Source organism: Bos javanicus, chromosome 4 (genome assembly GCF_032452875.1).
Source record: "Bos javanicus breed banteng chromosome 4, ARS-OSU_banteng_1.0, whole genome shotgun sequence".
Lineage (NCBI taxonomy): Eukaryota > Metazoa > Chordata > Mammalia > Artiodactyla > Bovidae > Bos > Bos javanicus.
The window spans coordinates 74,980,486-75,003,276 of NC_083871.1; the positions used below are offsets into that span (position 1 = coordinate 74,980,486).

Here is a 22,791-nt window from a genome sequence, read left to right on the forward strand (position 1 = left end):
CATTGGTGAGCAAGGTCCGTAGATTTATTTTTAACAGGGGCTTTTATACCCTAAGTTACACATAGAGGATAATAGGGGATGCAAAGTCAGCAGTCTTTGATTCTTATCAAAAACCAGGGTTTCTTTCCTGCAAATTTATCGTATACAAATGGTTTAGGTGATTTACATCATCTTCTGGCCAGAAGGCCTACTAACATTTTATGACTCTTGACAAGAACTTATCAACAAAGACTTATTTTCTCTAAGAGTAATTATTTTAAGGTTTGGCGCCATCTTCCAAAGATAAAATTGCATTCCTATAGGGCAGATGTGTAATGGGTTTACAACAAAGAAAATAATTTATTACCTTAAGGGTCTAAAGTTACTAACACCAAGGCCACTACTTATTTTTTCTACATTCCAACTATATTAATTAATACACATTCAAGGATACAATTCAGGGGATGTGAAAACTTGGCAACAAACATTGACTCATCAATGAAATCCTTTACTAGTCTTATTCTGACAGTTTCTAACTCTCTGAGAGGCTCTAAGCTATTTGAATATCTTAAGCTTCCCGTGCCTCTCGAGGCTGGGAGACTGTAAACAATCGTATGCATAGCTGTAGGAGTCCAGGTAAACTTGTCAGGCGAGTTAGAGAGCCATCTGAGGGGTTTGGATTTAAACACTCCTAATTGCCCAGGAACTTTATTAATTGGAGCTGTAAGTTAACTCTTTGACAGAGAGAGCGAGATGGTGGTGGGGGACAGCCCCCAGTAAAGTCAGAGGTGAGAGCACAAAGCAATAAAGTAGGCAGACTCTGGTTTTTGGGGGGGGAAATGCTCGAGAATATCCGGGTGGACTCCTGAGGCTCGATCCCGCCTTTGCGTATGCCGAGCCTCCTTCCTCATGACCTTTATCACGAGCGGAATGCCTCACCGGCTCCCAGCAAAAAATGGCAAGATTTCTTCTCTCTTAAAGCTCACAATTTAATGAAGGTAACAGAAACACATATAAAAATCTCCAATACAAGACTAATTCTTTAAAATGCTGTAATATAATATCTAACAAGCTCAGGTAAGAGCTAAGCTACTGTAACAAAGGGGACCCAGATAGTGGTTTAAAGAAAATATTTTTTTCACTGATATGTATTGTGTGATACAGAGATGTGGGGCAAGGAGAAATTGCCTAGTTTAAGTTATATGATGAAGGTGGTGAAATCTGTCCTTTTGACTCCAACACTTCTATTTATCCCTAAGGTATAACCCTTTGACGGCCTTCCAGTACACAACTTCAGTATTCTTATATTTCACTCTCTATGCCGGAAGGTACTTTCAAAAGAGTATTGAGGGACTTCCCTGGTGGTCCAGTAACACTTTGCCTTCCAGTGAGGGGAGGGGGCCTGAACCCTGATCGCAGAGCTAGGGTCCCACATGTCTCTTAGCCACAAAGAAGGCATGGAGCAGAAGCAGTACTGTAATAAGTTCAGTGGAGAATCAGTTCAGTTCAGTTCAGTCACTCAGTTGTGTCCGACTCTTTGTGATCCCATGAATCGCAGCATGCCAGGCCTCCCTGTCCATCACCATCTCCCGGAGTTCATTCAGACTCCCGTCCATCGAGTCAGTGATGCCATCCAGCCATCTCATCCTCTGTCGTCCCCTTCTCCTCCTGCCCTCAATCCCTCTCAGCATCAGAGTCTTTTCCAATGAGTCAATGAGGTGGCCAAATGGTCAAATTAAAAAAATCTTCAAAAAAAAAAAAAAAAGGTACAGAAATATTCATTGATTATATGATGCAAATAATTGGTGAGGTTCAATGTGATCACACTTGCAGGTACCTTTTCACAGATCACAACATATTTAAAGACAATCAGTTCAGTTCAGTTCAGTCGCTCAGTAATGTCTGACTCTTTGCAACCCCATGAATCACAGCACACCAGGCTTCCCTGTCCATCACCAACTCCCGGAGTTCACCCAAACCCATGTGTATCGAGTTGGTGATGCCATCCAGCCATCCAGCCATCTCATCCTCTGTCGTCCCCTTCTCCTCCTGCCCCCAATCCCTCCCAGCATCAGGGTCTTCTCATGAGGTGGCCAAAGTACTGGAGTTTCAGCCTCAGCATCAGTCCTTCCAATGAACACCCAGGACTGGTCTCCTTTAGGATGGACTGGTTGGATCTCCTTGCAGTCCAAGGGACTCTCAAGAGTCTTCTCCAACACCACAGTTCAAAAGCATCAATTCTTTGGCACTCAGCTTTCTTCACAGTCCAACTCTCACATCCATACATGACTACTGGAAAAACCATAGCCTTGATTAGACAGACCTTTGTTGGCAAAGTAATGTCTCTGCTTTTCAATGTGCTATCTAGGTTGGTCATAATTTTCCTTCCAAAGAGTAAGCGTCTTTTAATTTCATGGCTGCAGTCACCATCTGCAGTGATTTTGGAGCCCAAAAAATAAAGTCTGACACTGTTTCCACTGTTTCCCCATCTATTTCCCATGAAGTGATGGGACTGGATGCCATGATCTTCGTTTTCTGAATGTTGAGCTTTAAGCCAACTTTTTCACTCTCCTCTTTCACTTTCAAGAGGCTTTTTAGTTCCTCTTCACTTTCTGCCATAAGGGTGGTGTCATCTGCATATCTGAGGTTATTGATATTTCTCCCAGCAATATTGATTCCAGCTTGTCCTTCTTCCAGCCCAGCGTTTCTCATGATGTACTCTGCATAGAAGTTAAATAAGCAGGGTGACAATATATAGCCTTGACGAACTCCTTTTCCTATTTGGAACCAGTCTGTTGTTCCATGTCCAGTTCTAACTGTTGCTTCCTGACCTGCATATAGGTTTCTCAAGAGGCAGGTCAGGTGGTCTGGTGTTCCCATCTCTTTCAGAATTTTTCACAGTTTCTTGTGATCCACACAGTCAAAAGCTTTGGCGTAGTCAATAGGATACCAAATAAATAAATAAATAAATAAAGACAATAATGTTTTGGTGGGTTGCTGTGTTTTGTTTTTGGCCACACATCTTGTGGGATTCTAGTTCCCCTACCAAAGACTGAACCCAAGCCCTCAGCAGTGAGAGCAAGGAGTCCTAACCACCAGACTGTCAGGGAAACACCCCTGCCACACACGCTTTTTTTGGTCACGAGATTGTGAGCATCGTCAAGCAGTATTTGGACAGAAATGGATCTGTAAGCCTTGGAAAAAAGCACCTATTCTTTTTTTTTTTTTTTTAAACTTTACATAATTGTATTAGTTTTGCCAAATATCAAAATGAATCCGCCACAGGCATACATATGTTCCCCATCCTGAACTCTATTTTTAAAATCCGTCTCAAACAGATGTTTGACTGTCAACTGTGCTGGTGAATAAGCAATTAAAGGGCTTGAGTTGGGGGGGAAATACATGGAAGTATTTTTTAAAAACCTCCAGTCCCAGGGGTGGATTCTTTCTGCCCCAAAGCACTTTCGTATACAAACACTGGAGACTACTGACCACATACCTTGAGCATTATTCTACTTGTAAAGAGAATTTATCATGAGACTAGTAGAATCAGCAAATCAGGCCAGTAGAGCTTTACCATGTCTGTGCTAAAATAATCATTTTGACACAATAGTTCTCCATGAACTTTAGGTGATTTTTTGCTTTGCTGCTAAGTTGCTTCAGTCGTCTCCGACTCTGTGCGACCCCACAGACAGCAGCCTGTCAGGCTCCCCGTCCCTGGGATTCTCCAGGCCAAGAATACTGGAGTGGGTTGCCATTTCCTTAAAACAAATATGACCATTCTTACAAAGAGATAGACTTGGAAATACTGTTGATCATTATTTGAATTATTGTGCCCTTAGGAGTTAGTTTGATTTCCAAAGGAGAGAAACTAAATACAGTTCTTATCATCTACTTACAGTTTACTGCCTATTGATCATTGTGATTAACTTTAACAGCATGATCATTTTTATTTTATCTATCATCACTGCACTCCATTTACTTCTTGAATGGCAGTTCCAAAGTAAAAGTACTTTTGGATTCTAAATTATTATATTTTCCCCCTGACATATTATTGTGAAATCACTAACTTAATATTTGACCCTATATTCAATTGAGGAGGGGCTTCCCTGGTAGCTCAGCAGGTAAAAAAAAAATCAGCCTGCAACGCAGGAGACACCGGCTGGATTCCTGGGTCGGGAAGTTCCCCTGCAGAAGGGATAGGCTACCCACTCCAGTATTCTTGGGCTTCCCTAGTGGCTCAGACAGTAAAGAATCTGCCTGCAATGAATGAGAGCTGCATTTGATCCCTGGGTTGAGATAATCCCCTGGAGGATGGCATGGCAACCCACTCCAGTAGTCCTACCTGGAGAATCCCCTATCAAAGAGCTGTTTTGTTAATATGCTTTCTTGCTATCTGGAGAAGGAAATGGCAAACCTCTCCAGTGTTCTTGCCTGGAGAATCCCATGGACAGAGGAGCCTGGTGGGCTACTGTTCATGGGGTCGCAAAGAGTCAGACACGACTGAGTGACTAAGCACCTAAGCCCCTTTCTTGCTAGAGTTTAAGCTTATTACAAAATATTCTGAATGATCCAAATTGCTTAGTAACTTACAGTTGAATTCCTATACTAAAATCCTCTAGTGCTCACAAGTCATACCAAAACTAACTGCTTTTCAACATTTGTATAGCATAGCATTGTTTTCCACAATCATAGTGATTTTTAAAAGCATGTGCTATACAGGCTGACTCAGAGCATCTTCAGATGCTTTGGCCTTGTATTTCTCATAAAAGAAAAAAAATCTTTCCCTTCACCTCATACGCAAGTCACAGAACATATGTCTGAAAAAATTGCAGAAACTTTGTCTGTAATATTAACTCCTAATAGCTCAAAGTTCTTTAATACTATGTTTTTTTAATCCAGGATAGTGTTGCCTTTATAACTATACAAATCAATTAGTAAACAACTTCACATTTTCAATCATTTTACTTTGAAACATACTACATTTATTCAGTACATTTAAAAACTGAATAAAAAAATTTTCAGAAGTATGGAAATAAAAATTTTAGTATCATTAAAAGCAAAAGTATTTGGGGCTTGATGCCAAATGTTTTAATAAAAAAGAAAAGCAGTTTTAAGTGGACCTTGCTATAATTAGCCAATTTATATTAATATATTAACTTCCTTGCCCTCATCACATACAAAATAAATTATGAAAAAGTGAATGCCCTTTGTTCTACCAAATCTTAAAGAATAAAAGCATATTGCTTTGTCTGACGATTTAAGACCTACCATTGTTTTTAAAATTCAACAATGCTTAGACATTTAGCAATTTGTCTTAATTTTTTGAAATCTGTGCTACAAACACATGTATAGTTTTTTCTAAAACTTTAAAAAATGATTATTTTCTAGTTTCACTACAAATAAAAATTATAAGATTCTATTTCTACCACAAGGCGTCAGTCCTTGGTAACAGTACCCTTCAGAGAGTTTTACCACCACCCTGTGGATAGTTAATGACTCCAGAAAATTACATAGTAAAATATGAACAGCCCTAGGCGCCCTAGGTACGAGTAAAGAACAATCAAGGAAAATGTGGTTGAGAGTTTATTTTCCTTTTACTAATCAGATTAGTTCTGGGGATGTTGTACACCAAATCCTCAAATGTTGCAATTCAGGTCTGAGACACTCTATCGGGAAGAGGAGTAAATCCCGGGCTCATATTTGCTCTTTCTCCATACTGTCATATTTTAATTACAGCCTTAAACTTTTAAATAGTGATGGTAACTCTGCATTAGGCTCGGAGTGCTTGATTGGGTCAAGGTAAGGGAAGGTGGCTTGAATATCTGAGGTGGGGAAGGGAAGAAGTAAATGTAGGGTTTAAAGGTTTATTTAGCTATGGGACAGGGTTTGTGCGGTTTAGGGTACAAGATTTCAACAATTTAGAGGGCAAAAGAGAATCGGATTCAGATTTGTCAGTTGTATATTACAACCACTTCAAAAATTTGCTGTGAAGTTTAAGATAAGTTAGCTAAGCTCTAAAGCAGTCCATCTCACAATGTGATCTGAGAGTGCTTAAGCATTACTGGGAACTGGAGAATTCATGCCCCTTCCCACATCGACTAAAGAAGAAAAGAAACAGCAGAGGGAGAGGAAGGAGGAAAGGTAGCTAAGTCGCTTCAGTCGTGTCCGATTCTGTGTGACCCCATAGACGGCAGCCCACCAGGCACCGCCGTCCCTGGGATTCTCCAGGCAGGAACACTGAAGTGGGTTGCCATTTCCTTCTCCAGGAAAGGTGGGCGTGGACAAAAATCAGTGTTTTAAATAAGCCCTACAGGAGATGTACGACTTCCCAGGTGACTCGGTGGTAAAGAATCTGCCTGCTAATACCGGAGACTCTAGAGACGTGGGTTTGATCCCTGGGTAGGGAAGATCCTTGGACAAAGAAATGGCACTCCAGCTTTCTTACCTGGAAAACTCCACTAATAGAGGAACCTAGCAGGCTACAATTCATGGGGGTCACAAAGAGTTGGAGACGATTGAGCTACTGAGCCTGTACGCGGGCGCTGGCGCATACAGCCGGGCGATTCAAGTTAGAGTTTGAGAACCACTGCTTTAAAGAACTGTATGAATGTTCAATAGTTGGGAGATTAAAGAAAGGCGAGGAGAAAGAAGGGAGAGAGAGACGGAGAGAAGGAAGGTAAAGAAAAGGAAAGGAAAGAAAATCGAGGATCGAGAGGGGGCGGAGTCGACCTCAGGCAGAGGACCCGGCTCTCTGAAAGGAAAACGGGAGTGGTCGGATGGCTCGGTAGGGGAAAAACCTAAGATGGGTTCTGGGACCTCCCAGGACTGTCCAGTCAAGTAGGAGCCTGGCAACGCCGGGCACCGGCAGGTGGCGCTGGACGGGCAATTGACAAGGAGGCGGGGTCTGCCCCGGGAGCTTAGGCAAGCTCTCTGAAGGCACGGGCGCCGCGTGGGGCTGACTGGCACCTCCGGGCTGGCGCTGTGGCCGCAACTTACCGTCAGGTCACGACGAGAAGCGGGTGAGTCCCTTGAATCGTTCTGGTTCCCCTTGCTCCCTGCCTCTGGGTGTCCCTGCGAAGCCGGGCGCCGGCTCCTAGCCTCGGGAGGGGTGTAGCGGGTTGCGATCCGTCCCAGGACTCGGGCGGCGGCGCTTGTGGGCGAGCACAGCTCAATTTGCCCCTTGTGAGCCGCTTCGGGACGCGCTGCCTTCCAGCGAACTCTCCACAGAACACACAGCTCCATTGAGGCCGGTCCAGGGGCTGGCAGACAGGGACTCACAGAAGAACATTCTCGCTGGGGACTCAGGGGATATGATGGGTTGTTAAGTTTGTCCTAAGGTCGAGCTCTGATGGCAAGTTTTCCAACTTGGCAAAAGCGTCACGAGTTTGTATAGCATTGATGAATGATTGGTATACAGCACTTAAAATCGTGCAACTTGTCTTCAGGGTTCCTGTAACAGAAAGTTTTTATTTTAAGTCCTGGGAACATTAGTCTGACTCTCAGGATCTGGTTGGGGTTCAAATTCCCTCCAGTCAATCAAGGCTTTATATTTGTCAGAGGTCAAAACCACTGGAAGAAGTTTGTAGACATCAAATTTACCAACACTTCCAAATTCCCGACTCTGTTCTTTTTTTTGTTTAAAAACTTTTTCTTCTTCTGTTAATAAAAGTTCGCTCATTTAGCACAGAATGTTAAGCACAGGGAGGAAGCAATGCCTAACAACACGGCCCAGTGAAGAAAAATATCTCTGGTTCACATAGTTAAATGTGGTAGTTTGCAGTTGAAAGTATAGATAGAAGGTTTGGAAATGCAACAAAACTCACGATGTATCCCAGTCATTGAGTTTCTTCATATTCTAAATTCTTTGACATTAACATAGTCAGTTGGGCTGTGTTAATATTTAGCAGGAACCTCAGGTCCTGCTACAGCAAACTGGAACAGTCACATCAGAAATACACTTTGGGTTTTAATGGAGATGAAAGAAATATACTTTGGGTTTTAATGGATCAAATTCTGGAGTTCCTAACATCTGAATACTGTGCTGTTTCCTGTTGTTTTTGTTGATGAAAAAATTTTATTGTAGAACTTAAATTATACATTTGGTTACTGTGTGAGGGAAACCAACATATTTTACTTGACTGATATTTTCTTGGCTTCAGGGCACAAAGAGGACTGTGGGCGACACAGTTAACAAGCGCCCTTGCCGCCTGGGGTTTTTCCTTTGCTCTCCCACATGGTCTTCCTACCACACAGATGAATGGTTGGATACCTCCACAGGGCCACTCCGGCTTTGCACCCAGATTCTGTACACAGTGGCCCTCAGTCAGCAAATTCTGCCAGCTTGCTAGATGCCCCAGGGCCAGGGCCAGATGAAGCCTTCACCCTTCTCATGCCTCCTTCTGTCCATAAAATTTTGTCTTCCTTTCCTATACACTGCACTACTGTGTAGTCAGTTCTTGAAATGTCTGCCTTGTCTCCTAAACTTTGAGGTTTTTGAAAGCAGAGTCTTCATCTCATTTAACTTTATATTCCCACTGCCTACCTTGTTCACAGTATGATTAATGACTTAATATTGAATAAGTATAGATTTGTATGTTACAATCTTTACCATCCTGAAACTTACAGTTAAAACATCTTCTAAACATAGTGAATTATTTGTCTTTGATTACAATAGATAGAACTTGTATTCCTAGTCACATGCAAACTCCCAAATTACCACAATAATAATGTTGGTTAGATCACCAAATGATTTGGAATAATACTTCTTAAGGAAATAGATTATAAACTGCTCCAGAGCAGACATGAAATCTCTTTTCTCCTTTTCCTGCTTATTGTCGGTCATAGGTTTGCATTCATAGATACTTGACGATTGGCATATGCTGTACTCGAAACTCTTTCAACTGCCAGTGATACACACCCAACTCAAACTAACAAGCAAAATAGGTAATATATTGGCTTGTGTAACCAAAAAATTCAGGATCTGGTTTCAGAGACTCTATATACTTGAATATGCCAGGTCTCTTCTGTGTCTGTCCTCATTTGTTGCCTAGGCTCCTGTGTGTTGGCTTGCTTCTGTCCTGTTGAAGACACCTTCCTCCTTTCAGCATGCAGAAGAAGGCATGGAGGCTTGTATCATCCCAATATAACAAAATGTTAAAGACATTTTGTATTTATCTTCCACTTTCAAATATAAATATATCAGAGAAGGACTCTATTTGGCTCAAATAGAGATGTGTACCATCTCCCGAATAATCAGTGTGATGAACAGAATAGAGAACTGTCATTAGTCAAGACTGAGTCACATGCCCATATCTGTGGCCAAAAGAGGGCATTTCTTTGGATAGGAGATGTGTTTTAGATCATAAAAATAAGTGGGAAAAAAATGTGGGTAGACCAAAACAAATAATTTTATCATGAATATTGTGAAATTTTGAAACAAGCAACAGATGGAAAATGTTCTCAGAGCACTTCAACAAAGGCACATGTTGGCATTATGTAAAGATGGCTCCACTTTATTCTTTGTGAAGCTCAAACCTCTAAAAGTTGGAGAACGGGGACCGCCCCCCCCCTGTCCCCGCCCCCCGCCACGCCGTGGTCCAGTGGTGAAGACTCTGTGTTTCCAATACAGGGCATGCAAGTTTGATCCCTGGTTGGGAACTAAGATCCCACATGCTGCCCAGCACAGCTAAAAATTAAAAACAAATAATTATTTTAAGTTGGAGAATGTTTTGATGTGTTTTAAACTACTGGAAACAACTTTCCACTTAATAAAGTATGACAAGTGGTCTAAAATCCCATGAACAGCTGAGCCTAGAAGGCTGTAGTCCATGGAGTCACAAAAGAGTCAGCCATGATTTAGCGACTAAACAACAAAAACAAAATTCAGAAACACTTGGAATGTTTCTATCAGTCAAATGGTTGTATAGATAATCTGTTTTCTTATTGAATTTCATAATGGACAAATTGGTGATGTATTCCTATGGAAATAAATTTAGAACTAATAAAACAGTGAATAATATTGTGACATCATATGTTTCCCTTTCCTAAAAAATGTTACACCAAGCCCAGGGGAGGATCTGTGAAGGGTGTTAAAGAAAGTTCAGTTCAGTTCAGACCCCATGGGCTGCAGCACGCCAGGCCTCCCTGTCCATCACTAACCCCTGGAGTTTACTCAAACTCATGTCCATTGAGTCGATGCTACCATTCAACCATCTCATCCTCTGTCCTCCCCTTCTCCTCCTGCCTTCAATCTTTCCCAGCATCAGGGTCTTTTCAAATGAGTCAGTTCTTCGCATCAGGTGGCCAAAGTATTGGAGTTTCAGCTTCAACATCAGTCCTTCCAATGAATATTCAGGACTGATTTCCTTTAGGATGGACTGGTTTGATCTCCTTGCAGTCCAAGGGACTCTCAAGAGTTTCTCCAACACCACAGTTCAAAAGCATCAATTCTTTGGCACTCAGCTTTCTTCACAGTCCAACTCTCACATCCATACATGACCACAGGAAAAACCATAGCCTTGACAAGACAGACCTTTGTTGGCAAAGTAATGTCTCTGCTTTTTAATATGCTATCTAGGTTGGTTATAACTTTCCTTCCAAGGAGTAAGAGTCCTTTAAATTCATGGCTGCAGTCACCATCTGCAGTGATTTTGGAGCCCCCCCAAAAAATAAAGTCTGCCATTCTTTCCACTGTTTCCCCATCTATTTGCCATGAAGTGATGGGACCGATGCCATGATCTTAGATTTCTGAATGTTGACCTTTAAGCTAACTTTTTCACTCTTCTCTTTCACTTTCATCAAGAGTTTCTTTAGTTCTTCTCCACCTTCTGCCATATGGGTGGTGTCATCTGCATATCTGAGGTTATTGATATTTCTCCTGGCAATCTTGATTCCAGTTGGTGCTTCATCCAGCCTGGCATTTCTCCTGATGTACTATGCATGTAAGTTAAACAAGCAGGGTGACAATATACAGCCTTGACGTACTCCTTTCCTGATTTGGAACCAGTCTGTAGTTCCACGTCCAGTTCTAGCTGTTGCTTCCTGACCTGCATACAGATTTCTCAAGAGGCAGATCAGGTGGTCTGGTATTCCCATCTCTTTCAGAATATTCCAGCGTTTGCTGTGGTCCACACAGTCAAAGTCTTTGGCATAGTCAATAAAGCAGAAATAGATGTTTTTCTGGAACTCTCTTGCTTTTTCCATGATCCAGCGGATGTTGGCAATTTGATCTCTGGTTCCTCTGCCTTTTCTAAATCCAGCTTGAACATCTGGAAGTTCACAGTTCACGTATTATTGAAGTCTGGCCTGGAGAATTTTGAGCATTACTCTACTAGTATGTGAGATGAGTGCAATTGTGCAGTTAGTTTGAGCATTCTTTGACATTGCCTTTCTTTGGGATTGGAATGAAAACTGACCTTTGCCAGTCCTGTGGCCACTGCTGAGTTCTCCAAATTTGCTGGCATATTGAGTGCAGCACTTTCACAGCATCATCTTTTAGGATTTGAAATCGCTCAACTGGAATTCCATCACCTCCACTAGCTTGTTCATAATGATGCTTCCTAAGGCCCATTTTACTTCACGTTCTAGGATGTCTGGCTCTAGGTGAGTGATCACACCATCGTGATTATCTGGGTCATGAAGATCTTTTTTGTACAGTTCTTCTGTGTATTCTTGCCACCTCTTCTTAATACCTCTGCTTCTGTTAGATCCATACCATTCCTGTTCTTTATTGAGCCCATCTTTGCATGAAATGTTCCCTTGGTATCTCTAATTTTCTTCAAGAGATCTCTAGTCTTTCCCATTCTATTATTTTCCTCTATTTCTTTGCACTGATCGCTGAGGAAGGCTTTCTTATCTCTCCTTGCTATTCTTTGGAACTCTGCATTCAAATGGGTATATCTTTCCTTTTCTCCTTTGCTTTTCACTTCTCTTATTTTCACAGCTATCTGTAAGGCCTCCTCAGATAGCTATTTTGCTTTTTTGCATTTCTTTTTCTTGGGGATGGTCTTGATCCCTGTCTCCTGTACAGTGTCACAAACCTCTGTCCATAATTCATTAGGCATCTTTTATCTGGTAGGAAGTGTGACAAAATAATTTCCTTAGGGCTAACCAGGAGAGTGCGCATGTCAGTGACTGAATACATCTCAACAACCCCACTGGAAAAATACTAGAAATGCATGTCTTACCAACAAAACCACGTCTGTAACTCTGATGGGAAAATGGCACACTGAATATAGAACATTTCAGTCCTTCATGGTGCTATTAGGATTCACCTTACTAGACTGTCTATTCTGTTTGTTTTCTGAAACTAAGAATACATATCCCCATAAAATCATTTCACTATTGTTTCACATTCGTGTCAACCCCAAAAGTCTATTAAAACACAGCTTCCTGAAGTATAATCTTATAGCATCGAACTCTAACTGTCACTGACAATATTGTTACTCTTGAAAAACTGCATTCCCAATTCTATTTATCTTTGAGGGGAGTTGACTTTCCTCCAAATGAACACCTGAAGTTAAAGTCTCCTAAAATAAAAGGCAACTTCTGACTCTTTGAATTCCATATAGATACTTGGGTCATTCATTGCACTGATAGCTGGACAAAGAAATACACTCACTATTGACACAAGAGCACTTGTTTGAATTTTTACAGATTATAATGTGAGGTTAAATGAGTCAGTCACTGTATTTTAAACTGTATTTTCTCACACTAGCCCTCATATGAGTTAATTTTTCATATTTCCCTATCAAACATTAATATCATAAATAGCATAGACATGAAGACAGTAATTTTTATTTTTATAGGTGGCTGAAGCCATACTATTTTATAGAATTAAATGGAGAGCAGACAAGACATCACAAACCAAGAAGAACTTTGGAAAATGAAGCCTAGGAGAAATCTAGAAGAAGATGATTATTTGGTAAAATAATAATTAAAATCTATAAATAATTCAAATGTTGTTCAGTATCTCCTAATGTTATAAAAAAGTGATTTTCACCCTTTGCTCTGATTCCTGGTACTGATATTGTGATGGGTAAAGGGCACTGTGGGCTATAAGAGAAGTTGTACCTTGATGGTCATGAACTTAGCCAAATAACCTTGAATAAGTCGCTGAAAATCCAGATCAGCTCCAAGGCCCTTCCAGTTCTTTCTAACATTCTGTGGGTCTAAGGTTTTTGAACAAGTCATCACTGCCCATATAACAGTAGTTTCGCAAATGTGCTTTTTCATAGGCACATGGCATCTTACCAAGAGATCATCAAGTTAATTGACGATTCACTATTTAACCAAATAAATTCAATTTTGGAGTAAGAATCATCTGTCACACTTTTACCCCACATCAAGATTAAATGCTTTTTATTAACTTATCTGACTTAATGAGTGGTGGAAAATATTGGTTCCAAACTTTTTACCTTCCCAACTGATATCAACTACAATTTTAACAGAAAGTATTTATTTTATCTTAGTTATCTTAATAGAAAAAATTAAGTAGTACAAGTAGATACTGTTTAAAATGTACATAAAATCATTTTCATTTTTCGAGTGAACTGTCTTGCTTGCTGTCCCATAATTCTTCACCCTTAACCAGAAAATTGATCTCAGTGGACTATTTTAAATGCAGAGATGGCAAAATCTATATTATGCTCAGCTCCCTTCTAAATGAAGTAATTGGAAAAATTACTGGATGTAGCAGTGATTTATTACTGAAAGTAAAAGTCAAAGGTCAAGAGGTCATTTTTAAACACGAAAAATGATACAGAACTATGTGAATTAAAGTTACTCTGCAGAACGTGAGGAAATAAGATAATCACTATCATTTTGAGCATTAAAATGTTATAGGTCTGCATATAGAGCTATAAGAAATTAGAAATAACATATTGAGTGAGAAATTTATTCATAAAGTAACACAATATGAAACCCTGATATAAGTTCCTATTTTTTTTTAATTTGCTGCTATATCAGTCAGTTGTGGAAGTGACAAACTTCTCAATGCAAATTTTTGAATCGTTGACTACCTATAAATGCAACTGGGTAAAGAAATATAACTTTCTCAGGAAATAGATCATCCCTGTGGGATTTAACTCCTTACATAGTCTTTGTACCATTTAACAATTTATCTGTTAGTATTTATACAAATGAAATATTTTGTGACTATAAGTCTATGGGATGGGGGAGAGAGAGAAATTGGGAGACTGGGCTTGACATATACACACTACCAAATATAAAATAGATAATTAATTAAAACCTACTGTACAGCATAGAGAACTCTACTCAATAGTCTGTAATGACCTATCTGGGGAAAGAATCTAAAAGAGAGTGGATATATGTATACGTATAACTGATTCACTTTGCTGTACAGCAGAGACTAACACAACATTGTAAATCAACTGTACTCCGATAATAATTAATTTTTTAAAAAGACTACATGATGCAAATTACATGTTTTTGTCTAATAGTAACGACTGCATTATTCCTGGCCCTTTGTACTTGAATGAATAAAGAATTCATTCTTCAGATCTTCACAAAGAGTTGTCCAAAAGAATTATAAAACAAATACGACTATGATAATTTATAAGTGTTATTATTTTTACCAAGGATTACTGGATTTTTTTTTTTTTAGTTTTTTGGTTTTTGTTTCCCAATTGCATTATTTCATTCTTTTATGCTTTTAAGATAGAAACACAGTGGTCTGAGATCTAGTGAATGTATCTGAAGCATATATTTCTTCTGACTTAAAGAAAAATGAGTAACATAAATTATGGAGAACCCCAACAAAGAGAAGGAAATGGCAACCCACTCCACTATTCTTGCCTAGAGAATCCTGTGGGTAGAGGAGCCTGGTGGGCTGCTGTCCATAGGGTCGCACAGAGTTGGACACAACTGAAGGGACCTAGCATGCATGCATGCATTGGAGAAGGAAATGGCAACCCACTCCAGTGTTCTTGCCTGGAGAATCCCAGGGACAGAGGAGCCTGGTGGGCTGCCGTCTATGGGATCACACAGAGTCGGACACGATTGAAGCTACTTAGCAGCAGCCAACAAAGATAGGATATCTAAGTGCACCTTTGATCATTGCCACGTAGTGTATGCCATCTTCAGTTAATCAGTATCCGAAAGTAGGGTTCTAAATGTCCTTTTTTACTGATAAGCACAATGAACAGTAAGTAATTAGTTTGAGAGACATCCCATTGTTTTGTTCAATTTTAAGATGTTTATTTTCTTTCCTTTGTAGAATAAAGACTCAGAAGAGATCGGCATGCTGAAAAGACATGTGCTTTTGCACTTGCACCAAACAACCCATTTTGATGAATTTGATTGCCCCCCAGAGCTTCAGCAAAAACAGAAACTCTTTCCAAAGTGGCGCTTGCCAATTAAAATCGCCGCTATTGTATCATCTCTGACTTTTCTCTACACTCTTGTGAGGGAAATAATTCACCCTTTTGTGACTTCCCATCAACAGTATTTTTATAAAATTCCAATCCTGGTCATCAACAAAGTCTTGCCAATGGTTTCCATCACCCTCTTGGCACTGGTTTATTTGCCAGGTGTGATAGCAGCAGTTGTGCAGCTTCATAATGGAACTAAGTATAAGAAATTTCCGCACTGGTTGGATAGGTGGATGGTAACAAGAAAGCAGTTTGGTCTTCTCAGTTTCTTTTTTGCTGTACTACATGCAATTTACAGTTTATCCTATCCGATGAGGCGATCCTACAGATATAGGTTGCTGAACTGGGCATATCAACAGGTAGGATGACATGGCTGACCATTAAACTAAAAAGTCTAAGTCTCCTAACAAATCAACTCTTTCTTATTTTAATATCAGTACCCCCAAACCTCTATTGAAACCCTGTGTTGGGAAAGTATTCTGTTCTAAAAAAAAATTTTTTTATAACTCTTTACTAGGCTTGGTTGTATAATTCTACATGAGGAATGTTTTTTAAGCTGAAAATAGTAAGCTACAACTTTAACAACACAAATAAGTGTTTTGTTCATGGACAGAGCCACATTTCAATCTTCTACCACCCTCAGAAGGTTTATTTTTAATGCTAACTCTTAGTATTTTCTGCTTCTTTACCACATATGACAATTCTAACCATTAGCTATTATATAAATTAATAAAACAGATTATATAAATGTTGCATTCAAGGAAGGAGGTTAATAGCGCCTATGTCATTTCTCTTAGAGAAATGCAAAAAATACCGTCATAAATTTGTGGAAGCCCCTAGTTATCAGGGGGCTTCCCTGATGGCTCAGACGGTAAAGAATCCGCCTGCAACGCGGGAGACCTGGTTTCAATCCCTGGGTTGGGAAGATCCCCTGAAGGAGGGCGTGGCAACCCACTCCAGTATTCTTGCCTGGAAAATCCCCAGGGACAGAGGAGCCTAGTGGGCTACAATCCTTGAGGTTGAAAACAGTCGGACATGACTGAGCAACTAAGCACAGCTAGTTATCAGGTCCTCCACAGTAGAGGGAGCATGGAAGGAGGTTCTTACACTGGAAACAAATGCTGTTTGCATATTTTTCCTTCCTCTTTTCATCCTCTGTTAGGTCCAACAAAATAACGAAAATGCCTGGATTGAACATGATGTTTGGAGAATGGAAATTTATGTATCACTGGGAATCGTGGCACTTGCAATACTAGCTCTATTGGCTGTGACATCTATTCCATCTGTGAGTGATTCTCTGACATGGAGAGAATTTCACTATATTCAGGTAAATTATATACAAAATAACTCTGACTCCTCAGCAAGGTAAATCTTTTTGTGCTTATACTATCATCAAGTGTATAGACTTTAGTATATGGGCTTCCCAGGTGGCGCTAGTGGTAAAGAGCCTGCCTGCCAATGACAAGGAGACATAAGAGACCAGGTTCAATCTTGGTCGATCCCTGGGTTGGGAAGATCCCCTGGAGGAGGGCATGGCAATCCACTCCAGTATTCTTGCCTGGAGAATCCCATGGATAGAGGAGCCTAGCAGGCTACAGTCCATAGGGTAGCAAAGAGTCGGACATGACTGAAGTGACTTGGCATGCACGAATATAGACTTTAACCCATAAAAAATAACATGGTTTTCCAATAACGAAGATCTCATACTTGTTCCAATTAAAAATGTGCTCTTCTGTCATTTTCCCTCTTGCTTATAAATACGGGAAATGTTTTTTAGACACATACAAAAGGCATTGCTCAAAGAAAAATATTATTTCTAACATTTGAAACTCATTAGACCATTTGCTATCTGTTTAATAACAACAAATTTGATGTTTTAGAAATTCAATATTGTTTACTTAGTTCTCCAAAGATAGAAAGAAAAAAAAATTGTCTGTCTCTGACTTTATTCATGCCTTTTAAGTTACATGGCTTTGTACTATCCTCCTTGAACTATGGCATTTTATCTACCAAACTATGGAATTTTATCTATTTTAGTATCTTATTTTAAAGGCTTCTTTTTCCAAGTTAGTTTTTTTGTAACTTACTCACTTGAAGTTTCTCAATATTCTTGGAATTCAAAATTATCTCAAATTCACCAAGGTTAACTTGCTAGTGGTAGATTATACCCTAAAAAGAACAATGTGCCAGAAATCACAAGGGGATCCATGTCACAATATTCAAAAGGCTGAGCTTAATTCAATCCTAAACACTGCCAAGATGCTAAACCACAGTGTTCTATCTTTTATGAGTGGACATCTTTAGAAATCTCACAAAGTCAGCTAATCCTCACTGTCCTTTCTACACATCCATGCATATACTCCAACAGACACTTTAATCATCTGATTAAGCTGGAAAGAATGTCTCCCTCTGAATTATTCAAATGTGGTTTAGAGATGGTGCCATGTTTTCCAAGCACAATAATTGCTGATTTTGTTGGTTTAGCTTGATAGCCATTAAATATTAGCCAAAAGTCTATTCCTCATTAAATAACTTTCTTCTTACACTGCTCTGCCTGTCACACATATGCTGTGCGTCACTTTACATATTTAATGATAAAGTCAAGCACTATGTCTAGACAACCCATCCCATTCCACTCAAGGTACAACACGTAGCCCATACTGCTGCTGCTGCTGCTAGGTCGCTTCAGTTGTGTCCGACTCTGTGCGACCCCATAGACGGCAGGCCACCAGACTCCCCCGTCCCTGGGATTCTCCAGGCAAGAACACTGGAGTGGGTTGCCATTTCCTCCTCCAATGCATGAAAGTGAAAAGTGAAAGTGAAGTCGCTCAGTCGTATCCGACTCTTAGGGACCCCATGGACTGCAGCCTACCAGGCTCCTCCGTCCACAGGATTTTCCCAGGCGAGAGTACTGGAGTGGGGTGCCATTGCCTTCTCTGACCTAGCCCATAATATGTACACAATACAAATTTGGTAAATTAATCTCCAACCAACTACATATATTTTTTAATTAATAACCTAGAAACTTTTCATTAACAATCCAAGAACTGATTACTCTATGATTTACCTTGGACATTTATATCTAAAAACATAAACTTAGCTATTTGATTGTATTCACTGGGGCTTATTCACTGCTGAATAATTGTGAGTTGGATTCATTCTAGCAGTCTAGTGAATATTTCCCATAAAGTGAATAGAAGTCAAAAGATATCTAGAAGAACTATTGTCAGAATGCCATGAAACTACATAGGTGAACAATTATTTTTAAAACTTTGTCTGGATGGTGCCAAGTATCCTAGTGCAAGCTAAAATTTTTCTTCACGTCTACGTCTACATATCTCTCTTTTGTTCAAACATTGAGATAATTGTTAGTGTTTTTCCACTTTATCAAAAATGTTTGATTTTTTAAACAAAGGCCAAGATCATTCACTTTAGTATGAATATACCAAAATCACCGTCAATAACTTTGTTGTTGTTGTTCAGTAGCCAAGTCATGTCTGACTCTTCATGACCCCATATACTGCAGCCTGCCAGGCTTCCCTGTCCCTCATCATCTCTTGGGGTTTGCTCAAACTGAATCACTTTAGTTGCCTTTATAATTGACAAAGATCACTAGTACCAAGCTGATTTTGCACTGATCTTCAGTCAACCTACAAATATTTATTGAGAACCTAAAATGTGCAAATCATTGTGTTGATTCTACAGGGATCCTGTGATGATAAGACAGAGTTTCTGAGTTTAGATGTCTCTTGTTAAGCAGAATTAAGGCAAATACACAGGGGATAGAGCATCATAAAATAAATATCATAAGAGAGAAAAACAAGGTATGGAGAAGGAGAGGACAGTGTTACTGATTATCTGAGACCAAAAGGAGAATGGTTGTGAATTTTCTCAAATAGCCTGGAGACAAAGGCATTACCCACATGTAGAAAGAGTGGAAAAAGATGAGTGGATAATAACAGATGAATGGAAGAATGTCTAAGCAACATAACAGATCTAGATGATATAGGATGAAATAAACTCTTAATGAACCATTCTCACCAAGATAATTCTTTTTCTCTTTTGCAGAGCAAGCTAGGAATTGTTTCCCTTCTGCTGGGTACAATACATGCATTGATTTTTGCCTGGAATAAATGGGTAGATATAAAACAATTTATATGGCGTACACCTCCAACTTTTATGATAGCTGTTTTTCTTCCAATTGTTGTCCTGATATGCAAAGTCATACTACTCCTGCCGTGCTTGAGGAAGAAGATACTGAAGATTAGACATGGTTGGGAAGATGTCACCAAAATTAATAAAACTGAGATGTCTTCTCAGTTGTAGAATTGCTGTTTATACACATTTTTGTCCAATATCGATATATTTTATCATAAACATTTCAAATTTGTATTTGTTTAATAAAATGACCACTTGAGGATCTTAACATATCTCTTTGTTTATGGGTGATGTTTGTAATGTGTGTATTTCCTTTCAGATTTGATTCAAAGTGAGAAATTAATCTTTAGCACATTCCATATGTTCAGCAAAGCTGAGCATAACAAAATAATCACATCTGATTTATCAGACTACATAACATTATAAATAATAAAAGGCCTTAAAATATCAGTCCCTGATACTCCTTAAAAGTTATCATGAGCCATGAAAAAAGATACTATCTGATGGCCAATAGGCACATGAAATGATGCTCAACATCACCAATTATGAGAGATGCAAATCAAAATTACAATGAGGTACCACCTGACACCAGTCAGAATGTCTGTCATTAAAACCTCTACAAATAACAAAAGCTGGAGAGGGTGTGGAGAAAAGGGAACCCTCCTCCACTGTTGGTGGGAATGTAAGTTGGTGCAGCCACTGTGATAAATAATATTGAGGTTCCTCAGAAAACTAATAATAGAATTACCATATTACCCAGCAATCCCATTCCTGGACATATATCCAGATAAAACTATAACTCAAAAAGGTACATGCACCACAGTATTAATTGCCGCACTATTCACAGTAGCAATAACCTAAATATCCATTGACAGATGAATGGATAAGACGATATGGTACTTACATATAATGGAATACTACTCAGCCATAAAAAAAAGTAGTACCATTTGCAGCAACATGGATACAACTAGAGATTATCATACTAAGTGAAGTAAGTCAGAAAGAGAAAGACAAGTATCATATCATATCACTTGTATGTAGAATCTAAATTATGACACAAATAAACCTATCTATGAAACAGACTCGGACATAGAGAACAGACTGGTAGTTGCCAAGTGGGAGAGAGTTGAGGGAAGGATGAAGTGGGAGATTGGGATTAAAAGATGTAAGTTTTTATATACATAATGAATAAACAAGGTCCTACTCTATAGCACAGAACTATATTCAATATCCTATGATAAACCATAATGAAAAAGAATGTTTTTAAAGAAGAATGTATATATTTGTATAACTGAATATGTTGCTGTACAGCAGCAATTAACATTATAAATCAACTACACCTCAATTTTTTAAAAAAAAGTTATCTAAATCTACCACACAAGCATATCCAGTGTTTATGATTGTTGTTAAAGAACCTTCTTTTCCTGTAACTGGATGTTATTCATATGACACCTATCTCAAAAAAACACATGGATTATAAATATACAAGTAAAGCAGCAGAATAAGTTCAGATACACACCCAGGCAAAATAAAACTCAGGCTTTCCAGGAAATAAGGTAAATTCAAAGGTAAATTTATACATTTGAGTTAGGTAAAACTCAGTTTAACTTTAATACATTGGCCAAAGTGTTGTCAATACAACTCCATATTGAAAACTATTTCTTTGAGTTGCTTTTCATTGCTTCTATTATTACAGTCATACATAACGTCCTGCCAAAGAGGACCCTGCCTCTCTGCCTGACTGTTAAACTAAGCCTTTGTTCAGCTCATAGAGAGATACTCTGACCCTGCCCACCTGTGAATCAGTTCAGTCAGTTCAGTTACTCAGCCATGTCCAACTCTTTGCAACTCCATGGACTGAAGCACAACAGGCTACCCAGTCTTTACCATCTCCTGGAGCTTGCTCAAATTCATGTATTGATTCAGTGATGCTATCCAACCATCTCATCCTCTGTCTTCCCCTTTTCCTCCTGCCTTCAATCTTTCCCAGCATCAGTCTTTTCCAATGAGTCAGCTCCTCATATCAGGTGGCCAAAGTATTGGAGTTTCATCTTCAACATCAGTCCTTCCAATGAGTATTCAGGACTGATTTCCTTTAGGATGGACTGGTTGGATCTCCTTGCAGTCCAAGGGACGCTCGAGGGTCTTCTCTAACACCACAGTTCAAAAGCATCAATTCTTCAGTGCCCAGCTTTCTTTATGCTCCAACTCTCACATCTATACATGACTACTGGAAAAACCATAGCTTTGACTAGATGGACCTTGGTCAGCAAAGTAATGTCTCTGCTTTTTAATATGCTGTCTAGGTTGATAAAAAAAGTTAATAGCTTTTCCACCAAGGAGCAGGCATCTTTTAATTTCATGGCTGCTATCATCATCTGCAGTGATTTTTGGAGCCCCCACAAAATAAAGTCACTGTTTCCATTGTTTTCCCATCTATTTGCCATGAAGTGCAACCTGTAAATAGCTACAACAAAAAGAAGAGATTAACACACCCCTTTCAAAGGCTGGCCCTTCCAGGAGATGTTTTGCAAGACTGAAGACTTTTTCACTTTGCTTCCCTACCGCATCTCCCTTTCTACTCACTTTACTTCCCCAATGCCTCTCCCTCGCTATTCTGCCTTTGGACTTTAGTTCCTCATTGCTTCTCTCTCTCTGACTCTATAAAAGATGCTGACATCCAGATCCCAACAAGATGTTTACTTTGAGACCATCTTCTCAGTCAGCCAGCGTTCTGGATAAAGTCATATTCCCTTCCTCAACACCTCGTCTTTCAGATTCACTGGCCTATTGTGCAAGAGAGCGCTTGGACTCTGTGAAGACCATGAACCACATCCTCACAGAGCAAACTATACATCAATTATCAGGGCTCACTAACTCAACTGACTATACTTCAGAGGTTTTTCATAATTGGCAAAATTAACTATAAACTTAGTCTTTTATACAGATAAGTTATTTATTATGATTAAAGACAATAGAGCTAATGCTAATGGTGGTGGTGTTTAGTTGCTAAGTCATGTCCGACTCTTCTGCAACCCTGTTGTAGCCGTGTTCCAGGAAACAAACTCACTCAGAAGGACAATGCAGACAGTGGAATGTAGTTTATTACATGGCGGGCCCAAGGCAGAGTCTCCTCATAGCCAAGGAACCAGACCAGTTTTTGTGAAAACCTTATATACCCTAAATGTACTTGCTCAAACCCACCTCCCCAAATTTCTAGAAACTAGTCCGGACAAGGTAAAAGAAATATGATCAAAGTTAA

At 39.5% G+C, this 22,791-nt stretch overlaps 1 protein-coding gene across 2 annotated transcripts; it reads left to right on the top strand.

The window, feature by feature from the left end:
- The first annotated feature begins 6,917 nt into the window (after window positions 1-6,917).
- On the top strand, window positions 6,918-19,801 carry STEAP1 (STEAP family member 1). Of its 2 annotated transcripts, XM_061414379.1 has the most exons (5): window positions 6,918-7,001; window positions 12,789-12,904; window positions 15,218-15,730; window positions 16,534-16,698; window positions 19,440-19,801. In XM_061414379.1, the coding sequence occupies exons 2-5, from the start codon at window positions 12,821-12,823 to the stop codon at window positions 19,695-19,697; spliced, it is 1,020 nt and encodes a 339-aa protein (XP_061270363.1). In that variant the 5' UTR covers window positions 6,918-7,001; window positions 12,789-12,820; the 3' UTR covers window positions 19,698-19,801. The 2 variants fall into 2 exon arrangements, with proteins under 2 accessions (XP_061270363.1, XP_061270364.1); XM_061414380.1 differs by lacking the exon at window positions 12,789-12,904.
- Window positions 19,802-22,791: the final 2,990 nt, after the last annotated feature.

Excerpts from the sequence above, each read along its gene's own strand:
- STEAP1 (XM_061414379.1), top strand. The coding sequence starts at position 12,821 with ATGGAGAGCAGACAAGACATCACAAACCAAGAAGAACTTTGGAAAATG. Across the intron at positions 12,905-15,217 it reads TAGAAGAAGATGATTATTTG|AATAAAGACTCAGAAGAGAT; the intron begins GTAAAATAATAA and ends TTTCCTTTGTAG. Across the intron at positions 15,731-16,533 it reads TGAACTGGGCATATCAACAG|GTCCAACAAAATAACGAAAA; the intron begins GTAGGATGACAT and ends ATCCTCTGTTAG.